Source organism: Meleagris gallopavo, chromosome 16, assembly GCF_000146605.3.
Source record: "Meleagris gallopavo isolate NT-WF06-2002-E0010 breed Aviagen turkey brand Nicholas breeding stock chromosome 16, Turkey_5.1, whole genome shotgun sequence".
Taxonomy (NCBI): Eukaryota; Metazoa; Chordata; class Aves; order Galliformes; family Phasianidae; genus Meleagris; species Meleagris gallopavo.
This window is the reverse complement of record NC_015026.2, coordinates 14,236,982-14,257,915: the sequence shown is the minus strand read 5'-3', so window position 1 is coordinate 14,257,915 and position 20,934 is coordinate 14,236,982. Positions and strand designations below refer to the sequence as shown.

General features: G+C 42.7%; 1 protein-coding gene across 25 annotated transcripts in view; it reads right to left on the bottom strand.

The window, feature by feature from the left end:
* Positions 1–20,934, bottom strand: part of MAPK8IP3 (mitogen-activated protein kinase 8 interacting protein 3) — a 72,872-nt gene that overhangs the window by 40,731 nt on the left and 11,207 nt on the right. For 11 of the 25 annotated variants that reach the window (XM_019620877.2, XM_019620883.2, XM_019620878.2 and 8 more), the window contains exons 2-6: positions 12,960–13,080; positions 12,118–12,188; positions 11,295–11,386; positions 7,481–7,504; positions 4,557–4,701 (exon numbers count right to left, since the gene is read on the bottom strand). In XM_019620877.2, the coding sequence (XP_019476422.1) occupies positions 4,557–4,701; positions 7,481–7,504; positions 11,295–11,386; positions 12,118–12,188; positions 12,960–13,080 (453 nt within the window). Of the gene's footprint in view, positions 1–98; positions 4,535–4,556; positions 4,702–7,480; positions 7,505–11,294; positions 11,387–12,117; positions 12,189–12,959; positions 13,081–20,934 lie in introns of those variants that run through there. The other 14 variants (XM_010719906.3, XM_010719908.3, XM_010719907.3 and 11 more) reach the window with 9 other exon arrangements.

The following is a 20,934-nucleotide window of genomic DNA, read 5'->3' as shown; positions in this document are numbered from 1 at the left end:
AGTACCGACTAAATGCCCAGCGTTCACAGGTGACACATGGCACTGCAACCAGAACGTAGCAGTGAGTTCTCATGCTGAACTCAGCAAGCAAATCCTACCTGTGAAAGGATTGACATCCTTCTTCTTCTACTATGAAGACTTATCTTCACAAGTCACATCATTATGTGACCTCTTCATCATGCACCTCAAGGAAGAAGGCCTTTTCATAAGTGAAAAGCACCTCCAATTGCCACTGACTACAGCAGAAGCTGAAGGGCTTTGGCACTTGCAGTAAGCCAGGACAGCACTTCCCAAGACTGGAAGGTAACACGGACATTGCTTGGGAAAGACGTGAGCTCTTAGAGGATCCAGAAGCTGTCATTATAGTAAGCCACTGACATAACCAGGATGAGAATCCCTTGTGTTGAGAGAACAGCAGTGTATTTTTGACACCAAACTGTAGAAGCAAAGATAACAAACTGATGGTCTGATGTCACTAGAGGACCTGTGTCCCCACGTGATGTTATGCAGAAGCTAGCCAGGCATGGGTCCGGCTTGACAACACAGCAGAAAGAGGTGTGGTCTCCCCAAATTGATTAGGCAAGACCCAGAAACTCAACAATAAGAAGCTGACAAATTAACATAGGCGACAGACTTCCATTGTGAAATGTGCACAAATGAGTCTCAGCTTTACAGACATTACAGCCCCATTTCTTGTAATAACACCTCTTGAAAAACATGGGAAGCTTGTAAGGCTCTGTGAGGATTTTATACTACAGCCTTTCTTTGTCAATTAAAGTAGCACTGCTTCAAAGTCAGCCAATTAACGTCTTGACCGATGCAGTGATCATTCCCAGAACCAAATGAGATCTCTCCTTTCTTCATGGCAGCCCACTCTAATTGCTGCCAACAGGGAGATGGCAAAATAAATTTGGAGAGTTATATGTGCTAACGAGTTGCAATTGGGTGCAGTGACATTCAGCAGCTGCACACCCAGACTCAGCTATAATTGTTATTGCTTGCCTCTCCCCTCCTGTGCAACTGCTGCAAAGACTCAGACTGCTCAGCAGCTGCTTCAGGGCCTCCCATCCTCGGAGCTGTGATGCTGGTTCACTTCACCGATTTCTAAGTCTTGCTCTACTGTTCTAATATTAACTGCACAACATAACAAAGCAATTCAAAATGAGATGAGAGAAAAGACTGAAATATATTAACCCTTTGCAGCCTTTTTGTTTTTTTAATCTGGTATCTTATTAACACCTTCCTTTAGTTAGACTGGCCTCTATGCTTATCTTAAAATACCCTGCAATACATTGTACTGCAGAAGTCAAAGGTTTTATATTGCATCTGTGCATTTACATAAAAAGTTAAGATTTTTAATATTTGACCATTCAATAAAATCAATGACTTGTTTGGTTTCTGCACTGCCAGTCCAAATAGTCCCCATATTCCCACTTGGAAGTTCCAGTTGCTTCCCTGCACGTTTGCTGATTTTACAAGTAAAAGTGAGATAGAAACACTTTATGTGGCTACATGTGGAAACCACACTTCTCATCTCTACTTCAGATTGTTTTGTGAGTTACTTTTCTAATAGTTTTGTTCAGTTTTTGGGAATGTGATCCAGTAAACCTTGTAACACTTCAGCTGCAATTTATCTGCTGTGCTTTCTGTCATATAAAGGGACAAAGAAAACCAAGTGTAAAGTGCAATCATAAAACCTCTTTCCCCACCCAAAAAGAACTTCTGTTGAATGAACAGATTCAGAGCTTCTTCTTGTACCCACAACATGTAAGCATAACTGAAGTCCATGAGGATTTTAGCACTGCAAAAGAGACATGCAGATGGGTACACGTGTAGTTTCTTGCACTTGAGATCTAGATGTCATTTAAAGTTCTACATCATCAGTGTATAGAGTGATACTTGTACTGAGAAAATATCCTATAGCTTCTTGTTAATTGACATTATCTTTCTTTCACCCAGAACACATCAGGGAGCAATTACACATGTAATTACACTTACTTTATATATCTGTAGTTTACAGTCACCTAAAAGCGTCCTTTATTAAGTCTACCTGCCTGCCCTGGAGAAATTCCTCTCAAATGTAAACACTACCAAGACACTCTTCTTCACAGTCCAGAATCTCTATTAAACTTCCTTCTACTGTCCTTCTGTACAGCTTTCCTCTGCAGTCTAGAAGGCACACCGCTTAGCCCATAGCTCACCCAAAGAATACTCTCCACAACCACCACTTACCTACAGCCATACCTGTCAACCTCCTAAACATCAAATGTGTAGTAGTGACCTCCAAAATGCATTGCAAAGGCTCAACATTCATAGCAGTCATATGTCACCATGAGTAGTCACAATTGTATGGTTATAACACTGAAAGCATAGTACATAAAAACAAAAATGTTAAGGACTTTCATCTCCAAACTATTATGGAAAATAAATGTGCAACTGAATGTAAAAATAAAATAACAAAGACAGCAACTTAAATAAAAAATAGTCATAATAAGTATACAAGGACAATTAAAACATAACTAACATATGGCCCCATGAAGGAGGAAAACTAGACAGAAAAATCAAGATAAAAATATTGGGAAAGTAAATTATGTGTTTGCAGTCATTGTCAATGAAACACCAGAGCAGATAAAGAAAAAGCAAGGAGTGCATGAGCACCACCAGTGCTGAGATTTCGGTCATGCAGAAGAGCTGAGAAATAGCATTTTAGTCAAAGAGTGCACAAGTAGCTTGCAAGAGGAAAATTTTCCATTCCAAATTGCAAATTTAGCAAGTCAGCTAATCAGTCCTTTTAATTATTCATAGGTCTGTTCCATACTCTTAGGAAATCCACCATAACACACTGGCTATCCAAATGTTCCATAGCCCAAGCTCTACCTGCACACTATCAGCTGACCTCCTCAAGTGTTTCCCAATTCTGAATTTTCCTAACAAGCATCAACACAAATCCCAGAACTACCCATCAAATACATGTAGAGTAGTACAGAACTACCTCTGCACAATGTTCTCTTTTTACCAGAAATGGACTTTTTGCCTGACACCACCAATAATAAATTACAAAGTTATCAAGTCAGTAACTCTCCATTATCCAAGCTTGGAAACCAAAGCTCAGAATTTATCTGGATTCCTGTTGTATTCTGTAATGCAGATCCTGAGTTACTGATGAGTTCCACTCAACTCTCACTGAAAACCTTTCAGAAGCTCTGCAATGATATATATCTGAAAGAATTATACCTCCAGAAGCCTGGAAGGTGGATTTGACCTCAACTTCCTTACAGCTCCCCTAGAGGCTTACACCTGCCCCATGTGCCTGACCAGTAGAGAGTTTGAGAGCACATTCATACAATAGTGTACAGCTCTGTTTGGAGATCCAGAGCAATAAGTCATTTGCAGAAGTATAGTCTCTGTACATTTTGGTTGCTGTGTGCATACCTCCAGCAACGTGCTGGCACATCCTAGTCTACCTGAAGCCACACCTTCACATCCTCATCCTACTGTACTGGCTTTGCTATTCCCTAATTGCAGCAAAACTTTCCAGGAAGTAGTGTAGGATCTGACTAGCACTTTATAAGACATTTTTAAAGCAGACCAGAAGCTTTGCAGGGAGGACATACTGCAAGCCATGCTGGGTGGATGCATTACTGGCTGTCAGGCCTGCCACCAGGCACCTGGGAAACACTGTTTGAAGAGGAATTCGGTAGGATTCTGAGCAAAGACTTTGAGAAGTCTACAGGTACAGCATGTGGGAAATACGGCTCATTGTGCATGGCATAAAATGTTGATAAATGCACAAATCTGTCAACTAAGAGCACAACCTCTGGGTCTTTGGGCTCAAACCAGTCTCCAAATAGCAGAGCAAGCACCTGAAGCAAGAGGCACAACTATCCAGCTGCTTTGGTGTGGCTGCCGTGGCCACACCAAATTCTGGCAAGACCCAGTGCAGAAGGCCGTGCACTGAATGTGACAAGTGTATTGGATGTAGACAAGGCAAGAACAGAGCCACAGACCAGACGTGTGAGGAAGTGAAGAGTTTTAAGCACAGTGCAGTCAGAGAGGTTTAGTACCCCTTTTAACTGAAAATAGGAAGGCCAGAAGAGTGGTAAGACAAAAAGAACAATTGCTGAAGGGCAAGTATAACCCTATGCCTGGCCCCAGCTGAGGAGCAAAAGCCTTGTTCTTACTGAAGGAAGAGAGGAGGCAGATTCCATCATTTCCTCTCACAAATAAGCTAAAAAAGGTGAAGATTTTATCTTCCCTATATTTCTAGCTGCCTCCACACACACTCCTTTCAACTCGGGGCCAGCCAAGAAAAGGAGATTAACACTGAGACAAGGAGGTAACAAGCAAGAGGAGCTGCATAAATCCCTCCTGCACCGTACGCCAGATCTGTGATGGGACATCCTCCCACCTCAGCACAGCATCACAGGAGTAAACGCGCAGCAGGAAGAGGCTGCAAAGGGTTATGGACACAGGTTAATCTCCACCTTAATGATAACATGGGATGCTATTGACAGTTGCAGAATGGGAAACCCTTGCTCCGAGATGGTCTATAAAACCTTGTAGCTGGAGTTGGACTGCAGCTGGCCGAGGTCACTCAGGTGCCAGTGGTCCAGTGCTGGGACGATCTTGGCCCCTATCTGCCCACGTACCATGCCATCCGCGAGGGGGAAGACATTCAGAGAGTTAGGACGTTCCTTCCTGCTAAACAGAGAAACAGAGAGAGAGGGAAAGCCAATCTGTTAGCTGTTTACAAGGTTCATACACCAAAGAAACAGCACACTAGCTCATGCAAAATATTAGTTATTAGAAACTGAATTGCACTTATTCTCCCAACTTAGCAGCTGGGTGGACTCCCAAACCCACAGCTCCATGGTGCTGTTTGTTCAGATTCAGGGTGTCTACTGGTAGAGCCACGCATATTCCTGGAAAGTCAGAAGGGGTCAAGAGACCAAAACAGGCACAACTGACATCATCACCCCCATGCAATGTTTCAAGGAAATGCAGAAGTGCAAGGAACTGAGCCAATTTAAACCAATGTGGCCTTTGAGAAACGGATGTACTGTGGGAAAACAAGCCACAGCAGACAATCCCACAACCAAATGGTCATCATTGAATGAAGAAAGAGGCTGAAGTGAGTCACCTACATGCCACTTTTGTACATTCCACCCCAAACCTGGTTTGCACCAGCAGCAGAAATCAGTGGGTTTGGGATCATTTCCAATACTAAGCAAGAGAAGTAACACTTGCATTCTGTGACCCACTCTCCATATCTAACTACAGTCTACTCAAAATTCAGAATTTAAACAAACTTATAAATAAATGCATCACTCATAAAGCCAGATGTTTGAATTACGTTTTCTTCATCACTCTCTTTTCTGTCAAGTGCAGGTGACCAGCGAGCGGTGGATTTGATTCTGAATATGTAAGCTAACACAGATTTGGGGATTTTTCTCCAAAGTTCCAGTGGGAGAAAATATAGAGCAAGCAGTGGAGGTGGAAATTCAAAGAAAGAAAGTGGTTTGTCAGCATGAACACTCCAGAAGTAGGGCAGCAGTGGGCATCTCCTTGCAAAACACTGATCTGCTTCTCTCTCCACCAGGCTTCATGCCAGCCCAGATCAGTGCTGCTCCTGGACACAGCAATCTCTTTACTAAGATTCAGCTTAGCCACCACCATCACAGAGTGGGACCAGATGAACTCCAGAGGTCCCTTCAATCCAAACTGTTCTGTGATTCTGTGGTCTGTGACCATGGGTGAAAACAACTCCAGCTGCATTTAAGGCCACCCCAAGACCAACTCAAACACACTGACACAGGGGCAGAAAAGAGTTCATTTACAAAGCGAAAGCAAAATGTCTAACAGAATAGACAATGCTCAGCCTTTCTGTTCTGAGCACTGACCAGCTGACATGGCACGCTGCACTGCTGTGCCAGTGTGGCTCCTGCTTGGAGTGGCTGCTTGTTGTGGCCCATCTGGGAAAAGCAGGAGAGGCAGAAAGGAATTTTCACTGTGGTCCAGCAGGGTGACTTGGGAAACGCTATTCTTAAGAATCCCCATTAAAATCTTCACCTGAAAATCCTAACGATTCACACAGGGAAATTTTATAAATAAATCCTCTTACAAAAGCAGCACATCGCTATGAAAATGATGGCTCTAAGGGCATCACACTACACAGCTGCATTACAGCTTGAGAAAAGTTCCCATAGCTCTAAAATATTCTTAAAAAATAATTTATTTCTGCAAAACAAGTGTCAAATTATCTGACAGTATACTATAAACACTTCTGAGATTATGGCCTACCTATGGCAACTGTGCCACTTAGGAGAAATGGGGCCATCCCAAACACACTGACACTGATGTTAAGTTATACTTCCTCTTCAGGTAATTTGTCAGATCCCCACTGAATGTACACAGACTACTTGAACTTTAACAAAGAAGAGGAGTATGAAGTAACATCAGAAACTGTAGGATCTTCAGGGAAGTATTTTGATGTAGACTGCAAGGAAAGCTGCATTTAAAATTTCCACACTGTGTTTCTCTGGAAATACTTTCCAGTCTCTTCTGCATCTCCCAGGGAAGAGCAAAAACTGCAGGAAAGCTAACTTCAGTTTTGCAGTCCTGATGTTGGCATTACCAGTCCTCAAAGTAGTTCAGAATATCCTCAGGGTTGGTATAAATTTTCAGTGCTGACTACAGCCCTTTGGAGTGACTTTCATACACCCACGCCCTTCTGGTCCAGAGGGACTCCGAGCACTTGGTGAGTTCCACCTTGTGTTGTGAGGAAAACAGCAAAAGCCTCTATAGTGGCTTGCAGTACCCAAAACCTGGATCCGAATGCTCCTCCCATAATATCCTAAAGCTTAGAAAATGTAACAGAACTACTAGGTCTGCCATCATTGCAGGATGGTAACTGCCCTCTTTGTAGGCTGAGCATGCAGAGCTTTGCCTCGCCCAAAGTCAGATGTGCTTTCTGACAGTTACTGGTGACATGCATTCCCTGCCCTGCTTAGGAGATATGCCTATTTTGTACTCCTATAGGAAGTGTTCAAGAAAAATGTAGATGCAGTAGGAAGGGATCTGCATTAGAAGGAAAATAATGGTGGTATTAGCTGGACAGTTGGATTGGATGACTGGAGGTCTTTTCCAACCTTGGTGACTCCATGATTCTAATTTAAGGGAGAAGAGACAACTTTTTAAAGTATTCTGGAAGGTGAAGTGCAAAAGTCCAATCACACAGGGCTGATCCTGGTTTGGGACCCAACCTCTGCACCTTCTGCTTTTGAGTGCACAAGCTCCACATGTAGCAGCTTGCTGGCTCCCTCTGCACCAGCCAAGGGAAGTGTGCCATGTGTAAGTGAGTCTAACGCGGATGTCAGTACACAAAGAGGGCAAACAGGCCTCCCAGCATCACACCATGGCCACCCAACAGCAACCTCCAAAACTACAATTAACAAAGTTAAGATGCAGCAGTAGGATTTACCTTTTCCTCCATGACTGGCGATGACTGCAGCGACAAACGTAACAGCCAAAACAGAGCAGCAATTGCACAAAAAGCAAGACAAAAAAAAAAACAAAAAAAACAACAACAACTATTAGAGAATGAAGGTCATGCAAACATGCAGCCCTACCAGAGACAGCATATACATGCATTTTTGTTCTTACTACTTGAAGGTGTGCACTATACTCATCCCCCTACTCAGATGGCAGCAGACACACACATACCCAGCATTTCTTGCACTATCTTCTCTCAAGTGACAAGCAAGCATCCTTGGTGTATTTATGGCCTTATGCAAATATGTACCTACATAGTCTACCATATAAAACACACCCAAGCACATCCACAGGTGAAAGTAACCAAAAGCACTCACAAACACCTAGGAAGACAGTGAGAGATTACAGCCATAACCCTCCCCAAAACACATCAATGTACCAACTCACAAATGTTGGTGTTCACCCACACGCAGCTGTGCAGAGACACAGGAACACACATCCCTCAAAGGCACAAGCATACACAAACACAGCACACACGAGCAGTGCAGAGCTTGGAATGAAGGAAAAAGACCCACTGCCCAGTTGTTCCTACAGACTCAGATGGAGGCCTGGCAGGGCTGTGACAGACACACAGAGAGCTTCTTTATTTTTTCATTCTTCCAGGAACTAGCAATATGTACATGTAAAAGTGTTCTTCCATCACAGAGACAATCCTCAGTGAAAGTTTTGTCCTTCGCACCAGAGAACGGTGGTCTTACAGGTATAACCAGCAAACACTTCTCACTGTGTATTTCCTTCATTGAATGGTAACAAAAAGCCACCATTAATTTTAGCTTTTTTCATAATTAGAGAAAACTCATCAAAACCAATTTCTACTAGGCAGTCCATTCCAAATTTGGCAGGTGCATATGTCAAGCAGGGAGGGAGGCCGAGCTTGCTTTTGCCTGCAGTACTTTCATATTTTACCATCTAAGTAATTGCACAGATACATCCTTATTTACAGAAGGAAAACTGGGGAGGGAAACAAGCCCAACACACTCCAACCATTACAGCTGTGACCAGGATCAATTTGGGGCAGAGGAGAAGGAAAACAGAAACAGCCTGTTGATGGAGCTGTCAGAAACACATGCTCTCACAATCCTAAGAACAACCTACTGGTTCTTCTCACACCATCTCTTCTCTTTTCACACCCATTGTGCCTGCCTCTGTTTGCCCAGGGAGGCCACCATCTAGCTGCTGCTCTTTTTTCCCTGTATAGGCTTCAATACTTGTCCACCAGTATACTGGAAAAGCATCACCTTCAGATGGGAAGGGGCCAGAATGCCAAACACTGTATCCTGTAATCACTTTTATTCTTCTACGCCACTCTCCGACCAGACACTAATTTATTGTTTTGCAGAAAACACAGCACTGAGAACTTACTATTCAGCCCACTTTACAAGACTACAACCTTTAGTTATTCCTCTTTAAAACAAGTACATTAAGATACTCTTTCCTGAAAGGACTACTCAACCATCAGAAGAGGAAGAGTAAATTAACTGTGGCTTCTCCTCCCTATGAGATTAGAAATGATAATGAGATTAGAAATTATAATCATCAATCTATCAATTCAGTGTAAATGAAGGATCCTTCTTACACTACTATCTTCCAGCTGTATGCTGGTATTGTAGCTAAGGCTGTAAGTATCTTTAATTATTATGGAATGCAATAAAATAGTAAATAAACACAACTTTGCTGTTTGCTTTTATTTTTTGTTTTTTAAACTCTGACGGAGCACAGGTCACACAGCAGTTGCTTCTGACTTTAAGTGCAACTGTTCATGTTGGAAAGACAGATCCACAGAGGATCACCAGCTCTAAAGTTCTGAAATGCTTGGGATTTCTATGGCTATGGAAAGAGCTCAGCCAGATCACAATGCTCCTGTTCCAGTTCCTTTTAGATCTGATACAGATCCGTACTGTCCATCAGACCGCGTATGTGGGAGAAAACCTAGATAAGACTCTCTGCCTCTTGAGGTTAGGATACAACTGCTTAAAACTGCTATATTGCTGCTCCTGAAATGCTGCTGAATATTTTCTGTGGCAGGAGAGCTGAGCTGCTCCCTGCAGAACAAAAGAAACAGGAGCACACACTGACACTTCGCTTCCAGCTATGCTGCACCCTGCCAGCTCAGCAGCTCACAGTTCCCCCCATTCCCAGCTGAGACATGGAGATGGCAACAAGAGATAAATGCACACATCAGCACAGCTATTTCTACAAACATCCATACCTTTCAGGCAGGTGGGAGAGGTGAGGTGGACTGACCAAGACCTAGTCTACCCTGTTTCTCCTCTACCATGGGTGTACAAAGTCACCTGACAGCAGAGGCACACAGCTCAGCAGAAGTCTCAAACGTGGATGTTCTGCAGTTACTGAGCCCATTTTCCTTCAGCATCCTCCCTCCCTTCCAACACTATGATGTTACATTACCAACAGTTGTGAACAAAACTCCTATTCCCCCCACCAGCCCTGTGTGCACACTAGCATGCCACCAGTACAGAACCAGAGGCTGACCCTCCCACCTTCCTCTCACACCATGACGCTCTGGCAGAATGCAAAGCAGTGGCTGGAGAAGGAATATCATGTCCATAAGGAATCAGGCAGAAGTCTCACGCTCTTCCAAAAACTCATGTTTTCTACTTCTCCTTCTCCACATCCTTCAAGCCTCCCTCCTTGGGATAGGAGTTTGTGTCTCTCTTGCTCTCTCCTTTTCTTTTCTACAATACACAGTCAAAACTTTGACAATCTGAATTTCTTCCCAGGCACTCCAATCCAGCAAAAGGAAGCCACAGCTTCTAGAGAACTTATATTTCTTATTTCGAGACCTGACACTTCCTTCCACTTTCTTTATCCCAAACCCAATGGACACCCTAGTATTTAAATGTTACAGATCTAAACATAGTGTACTAAAATACTCTTATTCTTCCTTTTTTCTAAACATACTTCTTCTTTTCTTCATTTGAAATAATCTTTTTATATGGCTTAATAGATTGTGCTCAGTCTAAATAGATTTATACGATGTTTTATTTGATTTATTACTTCTCCGATTGGTACTTATGGAACACCACTTTTTTTTTTTCTTTCACAGCCTATGGGCAATATTATTGGTCCATGTAACATATCTGTAATGAAATGATTGCAATTGGAACTTTTGTGCTTTAAAGTTAGACTAAGGCTCCAAAAAAATAGTGCTTTTATGTACTAAACTTCATTTCGTACTACTGTCATTCTTTTAAACAGAGGCTGGTTCTTATCAGTTTGGTGCTATGAAAACAAGGGGAAAAAAAAAAATATTTCTGGGGCATAAGTAGGTCTACTGAGTGACTGACTCAGAGAAATCTTCTCTTGAAGAAATTGGGGAGGAAGTTATATAAAGGCTAATACATTTAACTACTCCAGTTTTGCTGGCCATCACACACACAGACAGACACACACACACACAGGTGAACACTCTCTTCTACCTCCATCCATTTTATAGATAAGTCTTTTACATACTACCTGAGAATACAAACATCACCTTCCAGAAGACCCCCATCTGCAGCAGCACCATAAAGTCTAAGCTTTGTAACAGAACACACAGAACTCCTCTCTGTCAAACCTTAGAGAACTTACCTACAACTCACCCTCAACCCATTACAAAAAGCTTCAGGTATAATCCATGCCCACAAGGAAAGATCCTTTGTCTGGTTTCTTTCTCACACAAATATGCACTCATTTGTTAAGTTCCTGGATGGCAACATTATATGGAGAGGTTATGGTCCTACCTTCTCCCAGGTACACTGCCCTCAGTTTGATTATTTCCCCCAACCTGCTGCATTTTCGATCGTTCGATGTGTTCCACGTAGGTCTGAATCATCTGTGAAGAGGAAAACATACATGAGCCAAACAGAAAAGACTCTATTGGACTCAATCGTTGTGTCCCTTCCAACTTGGGATATCCTGTCATTCCTGTTTTGTTGAATATTGTTTTCCAGCATTCACTTCCAATTTTCCTTTTTCTTTAAAAAAAATATATATATATATATATATATATATATATATATATACTTCTACTATTTTTTTTTTTTTAACCTTTTTTAACCTTTAAGCCATGAAAAAGCATATCCAACAATTATATAGGTCTGCATGAGGCTGGTTAATTGAGGAAGGTGAGGGAGGAGAGCTCTGTTCACAGAATTACTGACCGGTGAAGTTGGAAGGGACCTCTGGAGGTCACCTTGTCCAATGCTCCTATTTAGGCACGACCACCCAAGGCAGGTCACAAAGGACCATGCCGAGACAGCTTGTGAATATCTCCAATTATGGAGATTCCACAATCTCCTTACACAACCTGTGCCAGCACTCGGTCACCTGAACACACAGAAGTGCTATCTGACATTCAGACAGAACCTTCTGTGCCCTCCGACTGGCAATGGGCATTACTGAAAAGAGCATGGCTTCATCCTCCTTGCACCCCCCCTTCAGATAATTCTGATGTTCTCAAAGTTCAGAAGCTCTAGTCACTGCCAGGATGACAAAATTGAATCCTCTGACATGATTTTATGAGTAAGAGTTTGTTTATTTGGAAGGAATCAGACAAAAGCTTACCTCTGTGTGACGCTGATGTAAAGCATTGTACTCTTTCTTCATTTCTGATTCACGCTCCTCCAGCCGTGAAACTGCCAAGAAAAGATTCCAACCATTAGCTAACATACAGATGAAGATCCTCAAAGAATCTAGAGAAATCTCAAAACTTGTACCACAAAATAGGTATGCTATGCTGAAAATGAATTCCTACCTACTGAACAAAAAGGAACACAATAATGCACATTAGAGTATGTGGTTTTCGTTACTAAGTCACTTCATGGATGCAAGCACATTCCCAAAACAGGTAGACCAGGTAGTGCAAGACAAGTGTAAAAAAAGAACTCTTGAGCCTGGTGCCTTGTAAGTGTGGTGGTTTGACAACAATTTAAGTTATCCTTTGGGGTGGGTGACTCTGGCTGTTTCAGTAGGAGTGTTAGACAGAACATGATGAGAACCTTAACCAACAAAATGCATTACGCTTATTAAGGAAATATTTGCATAAACAAATGCTTAAATATGATTTGTTTATATGACGAAAAACATGGGAGGTTCTATTCAGGTACAAGGAGAAACTAAAAACCAGGTATCAAAACCTTCAGCCATGGTCCAGACCTTACAGCTGGGGAGACTAGACATGCTCCACGCAAGACAAACAACTAAACCTGTACTAGACTAGTGTGGATACATCCACCCTGTAGATGGCTCAGAATTTTCTACCAAAGAAGGGGACAGCCAAAGATCTCAGGTTTTGTATAAATTACATTAAAACAAATAACAAAAAAACAGCACATGAAAAATATCTGCAAGTACATACTCATGGAAAGCAAACTATATAATCATAACTGGTGCACAACTTTGCTTACTCTGATCTGCATAGTTTTTGGTCTTCAGCTCCAACTGTCGAGTCTGAAATTCAAGGTGTTCCACTTGGATTTGTAGCTCTTTCTTCTCCTGTTCCAGTGCATCTTCAAACTCTATAAACTTCTGGACAGGGAAAAACCAGAGAAGGAAGCAAGGATGAGGAATAAACATAAAGTGTTTGTGCTATATGACTTTTCCCCTCCTCTCCTCCCATGCTGTGTGGATACATATATACACAGAAAGCAAGAGATGAGAATTTCCATGTGCTTTAAGTAGTATAATCACATTTAATCAAGCTAGAAATAGTCTCTTATAAAACAAAGTAAAAGATGTATTCTGTGTATCACTAAGATATGTTATTGTCCAAAGCAAACTATGTAAACCAACATGATTCTATCATCTTCAGCACATCTTTATTCGTCATGCTAGGCTGAATTTGGATTCCTGTTAGTTTTATGTCAGAAAAGACAAATTTTGGGCCTACATCATGCATTTAGAAGCATCTATGTCAGAAATCTCCTTCAGACATCAGAAAACTTCCACTATAAATGATGTTGCACCTAAGTTTTGCAGGAAACGTACAAGTCTTGTGGAAAACTGTCAGACTTCACAGTCACCTTTGCAATCCACTTCCCAGATCTTCAACCAGAGGTTAGGGAAAAGACATACATCAAATAAGGGATAGAGAGTTACATGCCAAAAACAGAGTAAGTTTGAAAGAGATGATTCTGTAAGGATTGCACTTCTAACTCCTGAGTTGCTGAGAAAAACTGAGTCTTACTTTCTCAGTTCTATAAGTTGAGTTACGCCTCAATCAGTGCAGAAAGGAAGCAGTGGCTGATGAGACCTCACAGGAAGGAAATCCCAGCCAGTCTTCTCTGGACATCAGTAAATTCACCTCAACAATAAAACACTTTTTATTCCTACAAACCTGTATCTATAGAAACGCATACACACATTTTGACTATGCCTCATTTTCCTGCACTCTGTGCTTTTAATCCTTAATGGAGCCTTCAACTTTCTTTTCCATTCTGCCTTGATGTACCACGATACCCCTTTTTTCATTAAATTTTGAGGCTGTAGAAAATTTTAGATTTTTTTTCTCTGAAATGTCAATGCAACATGAAAACCACGCAGTCGCTAACCAACAACCAGCAAACCACTTTATGGACTGTGAGAAAGGCAGACTTATTCTTGAAATTCTTATTCCCCAGTACAGTGCCCACATCTGGGCCCCCGGTACAAGAAAGACAGGGAGCTGTTGGAGAGGGTCCAGAGAAGAGCCACAAAAATGATCAGGAGGCTGCAGCACCTCCCCTACAAAGACAGGCTGAGGGAGCTGTGCTTGTTCAGCCTGGAGAAAAGAAGGCTGTGGGGTGACCTCATTGCAGCCTTCAGTACCTAAAGGGAGCCTACAGACAGGAGGGGAATCAACTCTGTGAAAGGGTAGGTAACTGCAGGACAAGGGGAAATGGTCTGAAGTTGAAGGAGGGCAGACTGAGGTTGGATGTCAGGGGGAAGTTCTTTATAGAGAGTGGTGAGGTGCTGGAACAGCTGCCCAGAGAGGCTGTGGATGCCCCGTCCATCCCTGGAGGTGTTCAAGGCCAGGTTGGATGGGGCCCTGGGCAGCCTGGGCTCGTATTAAATGGGAAGGTTGGTGGCCCTGCCTGCAGCGGGGGGTGGGGGGCTGGAATTCAGAGCTTTATGATCCTTGAGGTCCCTTTCAACCCTGGCCATTCTGTGATATGTTTTCCAGAATAACTGTATCGTTCAACTCTGACTAAAAAAAGGAAAGAAAAAAAAAGTTCTAACCACAAAAAAAGTTATCTACCACATGAGCAACAGACCTAAAGAAGCCATTTAACTTGGTTCGGACTGGTTGAAGCAATACTAAGAAAAGAAGTATTTTCCTCTGCCTCCTCTCAGGGATTTGCTGGAAGTGCTCCACACTAATGCTCTGTTGACAAACTTCTAATTACAGCCAACTGCCAAATCCCTGTCGCATCTCACGTGCCTGGCTTTCACTCCTGCACAGCTTTCTTGGCTCGAGGGGCCCATCTTTCCCCAGTTCCCCACCCAGGAATGTGCCTCCCAGCCAGGCAGGAATTATGTTTATAGTAGCCAGAAACATTAACTGATGTTAAGGAAAACATTTGAACAGTAAAATAGGAAGCAAAAGAAGGCATGAGACCAATTTTATTCCCACTATGTAGGTCAACTTTAATAGGATTCCTGGATTTACTGCCACTGGTTGGGTTTAGTTTAGAGAAACTGATTGGAAGATTAAATGTCCCACAGTAAAGGTCTTCTTACTCAGTCCTGTCTGTCTTGCAATCTGAGTAATCAAAGAAACAGAAAACTAGAAATCAGTAACCACTTGGAGAAGAAACAGAGACAGCAATATTAAAAATTAATGCCACTCTAAGTGCTCTCAGGGAAGAAGAACATCTCAGGTAAGTGTACTGCAGCATATCCTGTTCTGTCTCCTAAAGAGATCGAACACCAGCTCTTGGGCACAGGGACCCAAAGGCTCCTTACTCTGTCTGGCTCCAAAACACTTTCTAGCTGTTCCCACATCAGAATCTCTCAGCCAGCGTCTCCCCGTGCATCAGAGAGTCAAGACAAGAATCAAGTGGGTGCTGTGGGAGCGGCCACCCAGCAAGCACAGGGACACAGAGGAATTGTTCTTTAAGGAACAAAGAGAGACCTGCAGATCAGCCACCTGATCCTTATGGGTGACTTCAACTTGCCAGGTGTTAACTGACAATTCCACACAGCTGGTACAAAAAGTCCAGGAGATTCCTAAATCTGGCTGGAGTGGTCTCCCAGGGAGATGGTGAAAAATTAGAGGGGTAAACAATCACCAGCACCATGAAGTCTAACAAGAGCCAAGCACTTGAGTCTGCATTGGGACAGGGCAGCCCCAGCTCTGAGCACAGACTGGGAGACGAGCAGCCCCACAGAAGGGGAGCTGGGGGTTCGATGACAGCAAGTTGATGATCCTGGTGGGTCTCCTCCAACTCCAACAAAGGAATCATGAATTTTGGTTATTTTTTATTAACTTGACTCTGAGGCAGTCGTGCTTACTTTAAAGCATATTGTTGAGTGAATGCAGCTCAGTAAACCCACATACATCTCACATTTTCCACTTCCTTCATTACGCAGAATGGCCAGGGATGGAAGGGACCTCAAGAATCATGAATCTCCAGCCCTCCTGCCACATGCAGGGCCACCAACCTCCCCATTTAATGCTAGACTACATTAACATGTAGTGTACAACCCTGCTTGTACTGGAACTGTGGGAAAGTTCTCACTAACTCAAACAAGAGAAAGATTTCACTCTTTCCAAGACTTCTAAAAATGAACAGGCAGTGGAGACACTGATTCAAAAGTCATCTTTTCTCCACGTGTACATTCATAAATAGCACCAAAATAAATAGCATCAAAAGCAGGCATCACAGGAAAATTATCCCTCTGTTTTACTCTGGTTTATTTTACTGTTTTGTTTGGGTTTTTTTTCCTTTAACACCGTGTACTGTCAATCCTATCTAGATGCTGCAATTAGATGCAGAAAGACGAAGCTGCACACCTCTCTTGATGCTGAACTAAAATCAGTACGGCTTTGTAAGGCTTCACCAACAGCAGACCAATCTGGTGGACTTCCACAATGGATTGATGGCATCACCAGACAGAAGAGCGAATGATCTACCTGGACTTCCGCAAGGCCTCTGACATGGTACCATATCACATTCTTATCTCTACGTTGGAGAAATATAAATCTGAAAGGTATTCAATGGATAAAGGATTGCTTGGATGGTCACAGCCAGAGGGTCGTGGCCAATGGCTCCATGTCCAGGTGGAAGACATCACAAGAGGCATCCCTCAGGAGTCTGTCTTGAAATCAGTGCTATTCCAATCTTTATCAATGACATAGACAAGGGTTTCAAGTGCACCCTCAGCAAGCTTGCTGATACCACTATGTTGAATGAGTGCAGTTGATAAAACAGAGGGACCTGGACAGGCTTGAGAAGTGGGGCCACTTGAAATAATGAGGTTCAACAAAGCCAGATGTGGGGTGTTGCATTTGGATTGAGGCAATCCCTGGTAAGAGAACAGACCAGGAGAAGAACTCATGGAGAGCAGTGAGTGCTGCATTTGCTGACTGCCTTCTTTCACTTTACCACTGCCAAGAGAAAAAAAAACAAAAAAAACAAAAAAACAGCACTGGTTAGGAAACATGGGCTTAACTTCATGCTCGGAGATGTCCTGCAGATCAAGAGGTATCTCATGTGCAGAGGCAGATGCTCTGGTTGATTTTCTTCAGTTATCTCACTGAAGGAGCTCAGTTCAGACCAACACCTCAATGATTTCACAGCTCCTATCTTTATTTTTATGGAGATGTAGCAAAGATTTTTAGAAAACAAATTAAATGTAACAGATAATTCCAATTATGTTTAAGGGAAAATATTCCTTTTTTTTTTAATCCCATTACAATAAAATAGAATGGTGAACTGGAAGAACAAACAGCCCACTCTCAGTTGTTCTGGATAGCAAAGCTCACCACAGCATTACTATTTTTTTCAGAACCCTTATACTTGCTTTCAAAGGATAATTTTTCAGCAGTTATAGGAACCGGATATTTTTAAACAGTTATTAAGAAAGCTGAAACAATAGTCTTGCTAGAGTCTCTCCCTGGATTTCAAGCAGGATAACTGGTCTCTAACAACTCAGGATTAGGTTACAACAACCAACATGACTCACACTCTCATCATTAAACACCAAACATCTAGCATAAATTCATCTTAAGTGAAAGAATGCTCTGAAAAGCAGTGGTACACTGGAGATTGCTTAGCTTCCTGCATTTCTGGCTTTCAGAGGAAGAAAATGACTAAAAATAGTAGCACGCAGTCAGAAATCATCATATCATATTAACAATAAATCAAGCAGAGCGAGCTAGATATGCATATATGCGGAAATCTTATTACAAGCCCTTAATCTGGGCTGGCTGGCAGCACGCAGTACACGCCAACAGGAACAGCAGCAGCTCAGCCAGTGCCACCCCCATGCTGGGCAGAGAGCAGTGCTGTGGTGCAGTGCCCTGCAGAACAGCTGCAATACTCAGCTGGATGCACCTATGGGCTGCAGGAAGCCTATGGGCTAGGGAGGCAATGCAGCCATCAACTCACAATTTGGGGCAGGAATTAACTGGCAATTTGGGAAGTTACATTGACGGTGTTCTGTCTTAGGAAGCCAAGACAGAGGAGCAGGCCAATTCTCAGCTATCTGACTTCTCACCTGTTCCAAACTAAGTTTCTACTCCATTATACTCACCAGTGGGGGGACTACTAAGCTGCTACCCAAGGAGAAGTCACTGCTCTGCTCTCCTAACAGAATTCACTTCACTCAACGCGAGGCTCAAAAAGGGAGGATTACTTTCTCGTGACACAGATGCCTACAGCATGGCATTTGACATTCAAACAGCAAGTCACAGTTTCCTACTGTAGCTACTCTTCAGGCAATTCCAAGTCAAACAGCAAAGCCAGAGCTTCAGGAAAGTAAAGCTGTACTTTTCCACTTTAACATTTAGAAAGAGGATGCTTCAAAGTAAGCCACTTCTCATAGATGTGGCCATAGACAGCAGGTTTGGTCAGGAAAAAACTTCCAGTTTCCATCATCAAAATAAAAAGAATCCTGCTTCTCACTTTCTGAATTCAGCTCCATTGGTTCAGTTACTTCTCTTACAGAGCTCTGTAAAAATCAACAAATAGTTAACAACCCCACACTATAAATAGGCGTTCAGATCTCTATTTTATGTAGAATGTATATAAAATAAAGTCATTTGTATAGCAAAGCAAAAGGGGATGATTAAGAAACTGAGTCTTGTGCATATCATTTTTATGAGTGTTAATCTGACTCCACTGTGTGAAAACGTTCCTCATTTCTATCAGAACAAGGACAATTTTTATATATTTACACTCACACAAACAAACACCCAACCATCAGACCCCAAACTACTACAAGGTCACCGACAGAAACTGCAGACAGACAACTTCTGGTAGCAAATAATCATTTGGAGAAAAAAGTTCAGCTGCAACTCTGAAATGATGCAATCAGCAATTCCGAACACTTGCCTACCCTATGCTATTTGAAATTCTCAGGTAATTACTTCATCATCTCAAATTTCACAGCTGCTAAGAAATCTATCCTGTACTTAGAGCAAGACTTAGCAAACAACAAAGGCATTCTCAAGCCTCTCCTTATGCTCTGCTTGGGTTCCCCATGTTTTGCTGTATCCCACAAGTACGAAGCTCCAGCTTAACAGCCATGGTACAGAACTCTCACAAGTTTTCATTGCTGAGCTTTGCCTGAACTTCAAAGCAGTTCCACCATACACCTTATGGCACACACCACCATTGGGACCAGGAATTGTTTTGTACTTATGATTCCATGATTGTATGAATGTTTCTGTACTGAATATTCATGACACAGAACACCAATTCACATGAAGATCCTTACACAAATTTCAAACACTAAAACATTTAACACAGATTCGGCTGAGGTCTCTGAACCTCAAGTAAAGCTGACAGTGAAAAAGGCCATTAGTAAAACAGCTAAATTGCCATAAGAGCATTGAGAACAACCCCTCCTTCTTCCCTCCCCATTTTTTCTGATACACTGTAGAGCCATTTTAATCGTATTTTAAGCTAGATTCCAGAATTCACTTGCCCAGCAGGACACAGCATTATGCTCTGAGCTGCACCCCACACTCAAATCTTTGCTATCCTCAAAGACGAACACTCTTCTGAAGAAACATTTCCATCTGCACAGAAGCACACAATCATAGTTAAATAACATTTTCTTGACAACTGCAGCACTGAAAGGCTTTTGCTTCTATTGCTAATTTCAAGGATTCACAAATACATCTTTTATGTGTTAGCTACTTTATAGCTGTATATTGGTCTTTGAATGCTTCTGTGAAATAAACTTGTTATTTTGGCATATATCAACAAAACTATCCCCTGAATTCCTATTCCAAGGGATCTGAGCCTTCTTTTCAAGAATAAGAGAGCTCTGCTTTTCAGATGCTCTCCACAAAGCAGGCCTGGTGCTACAACAGAGCCAGGGCAGACAGAGGGGCTCTTCCCAACCCCAGCCCTGACACAGCTCTGCTCCCACAGGCCATGGATCAGTGCTGTAGAGGAACACAGAGGCAGCACAGCCAGCCTCGTGGTAAGTGAGGCTGACAAGAGAGGAGGTGCTAGTCAAGTGTAGATGACACAGGACTGGGAGATGCCACTCATGAAGAGAATCAAAACATCACACAGGAGGAACTAAGTGATGCTGATGGCCAGAGAGGTACTGGGACTAAGGAAGGGCATGCATGTAATGGCAAACATTTTGACTGCAATGAGAAGTCTCGAGAGAAAAGAGCTGAGTACAGAGCAATTATGTGCCCCAGGCCACTGCAACACAGCGTGAGGAGGGAGACAGACAGATGTGCTGCCATCTCCAGCCAGCAGGATGTCACAGAGGTGAACAAGCAGAGCGATCACCCCTGATAAATCCTACCATTGTGATTTTGAACAATGCAACACTCCAGTACGTCCATTCATGCTACCACACTGCTAAAGCCTTCCAGGAAAGCCACCTGCTATTGCAGCAGGTAGCTGCAATGTTCAGGGAGGATCAAGCCAGGCACAGCAAAGCATCACCAAATCACACAGGGATGAGGAAAGCTGAGGCTGTGTGTCAGCAGGTGGCTGCACAAACACCCCCACGTGGCACTCCAAGCTGCCCCCTTCTCCAGTGGGCAGCAAGCAGAGCTTGGCTTGCACTGCCAAGCCAATGGAGACCAAAGGCTGGACTGGTTTCTATTAATACATCAAAGGCATAAATATTTAATAGGGGCAGAAGTTACTTAGAGCAAAAGACAACGCTGGCACAAGAACAAACCAGTAAAAAGAGGTTGCAAGTTAA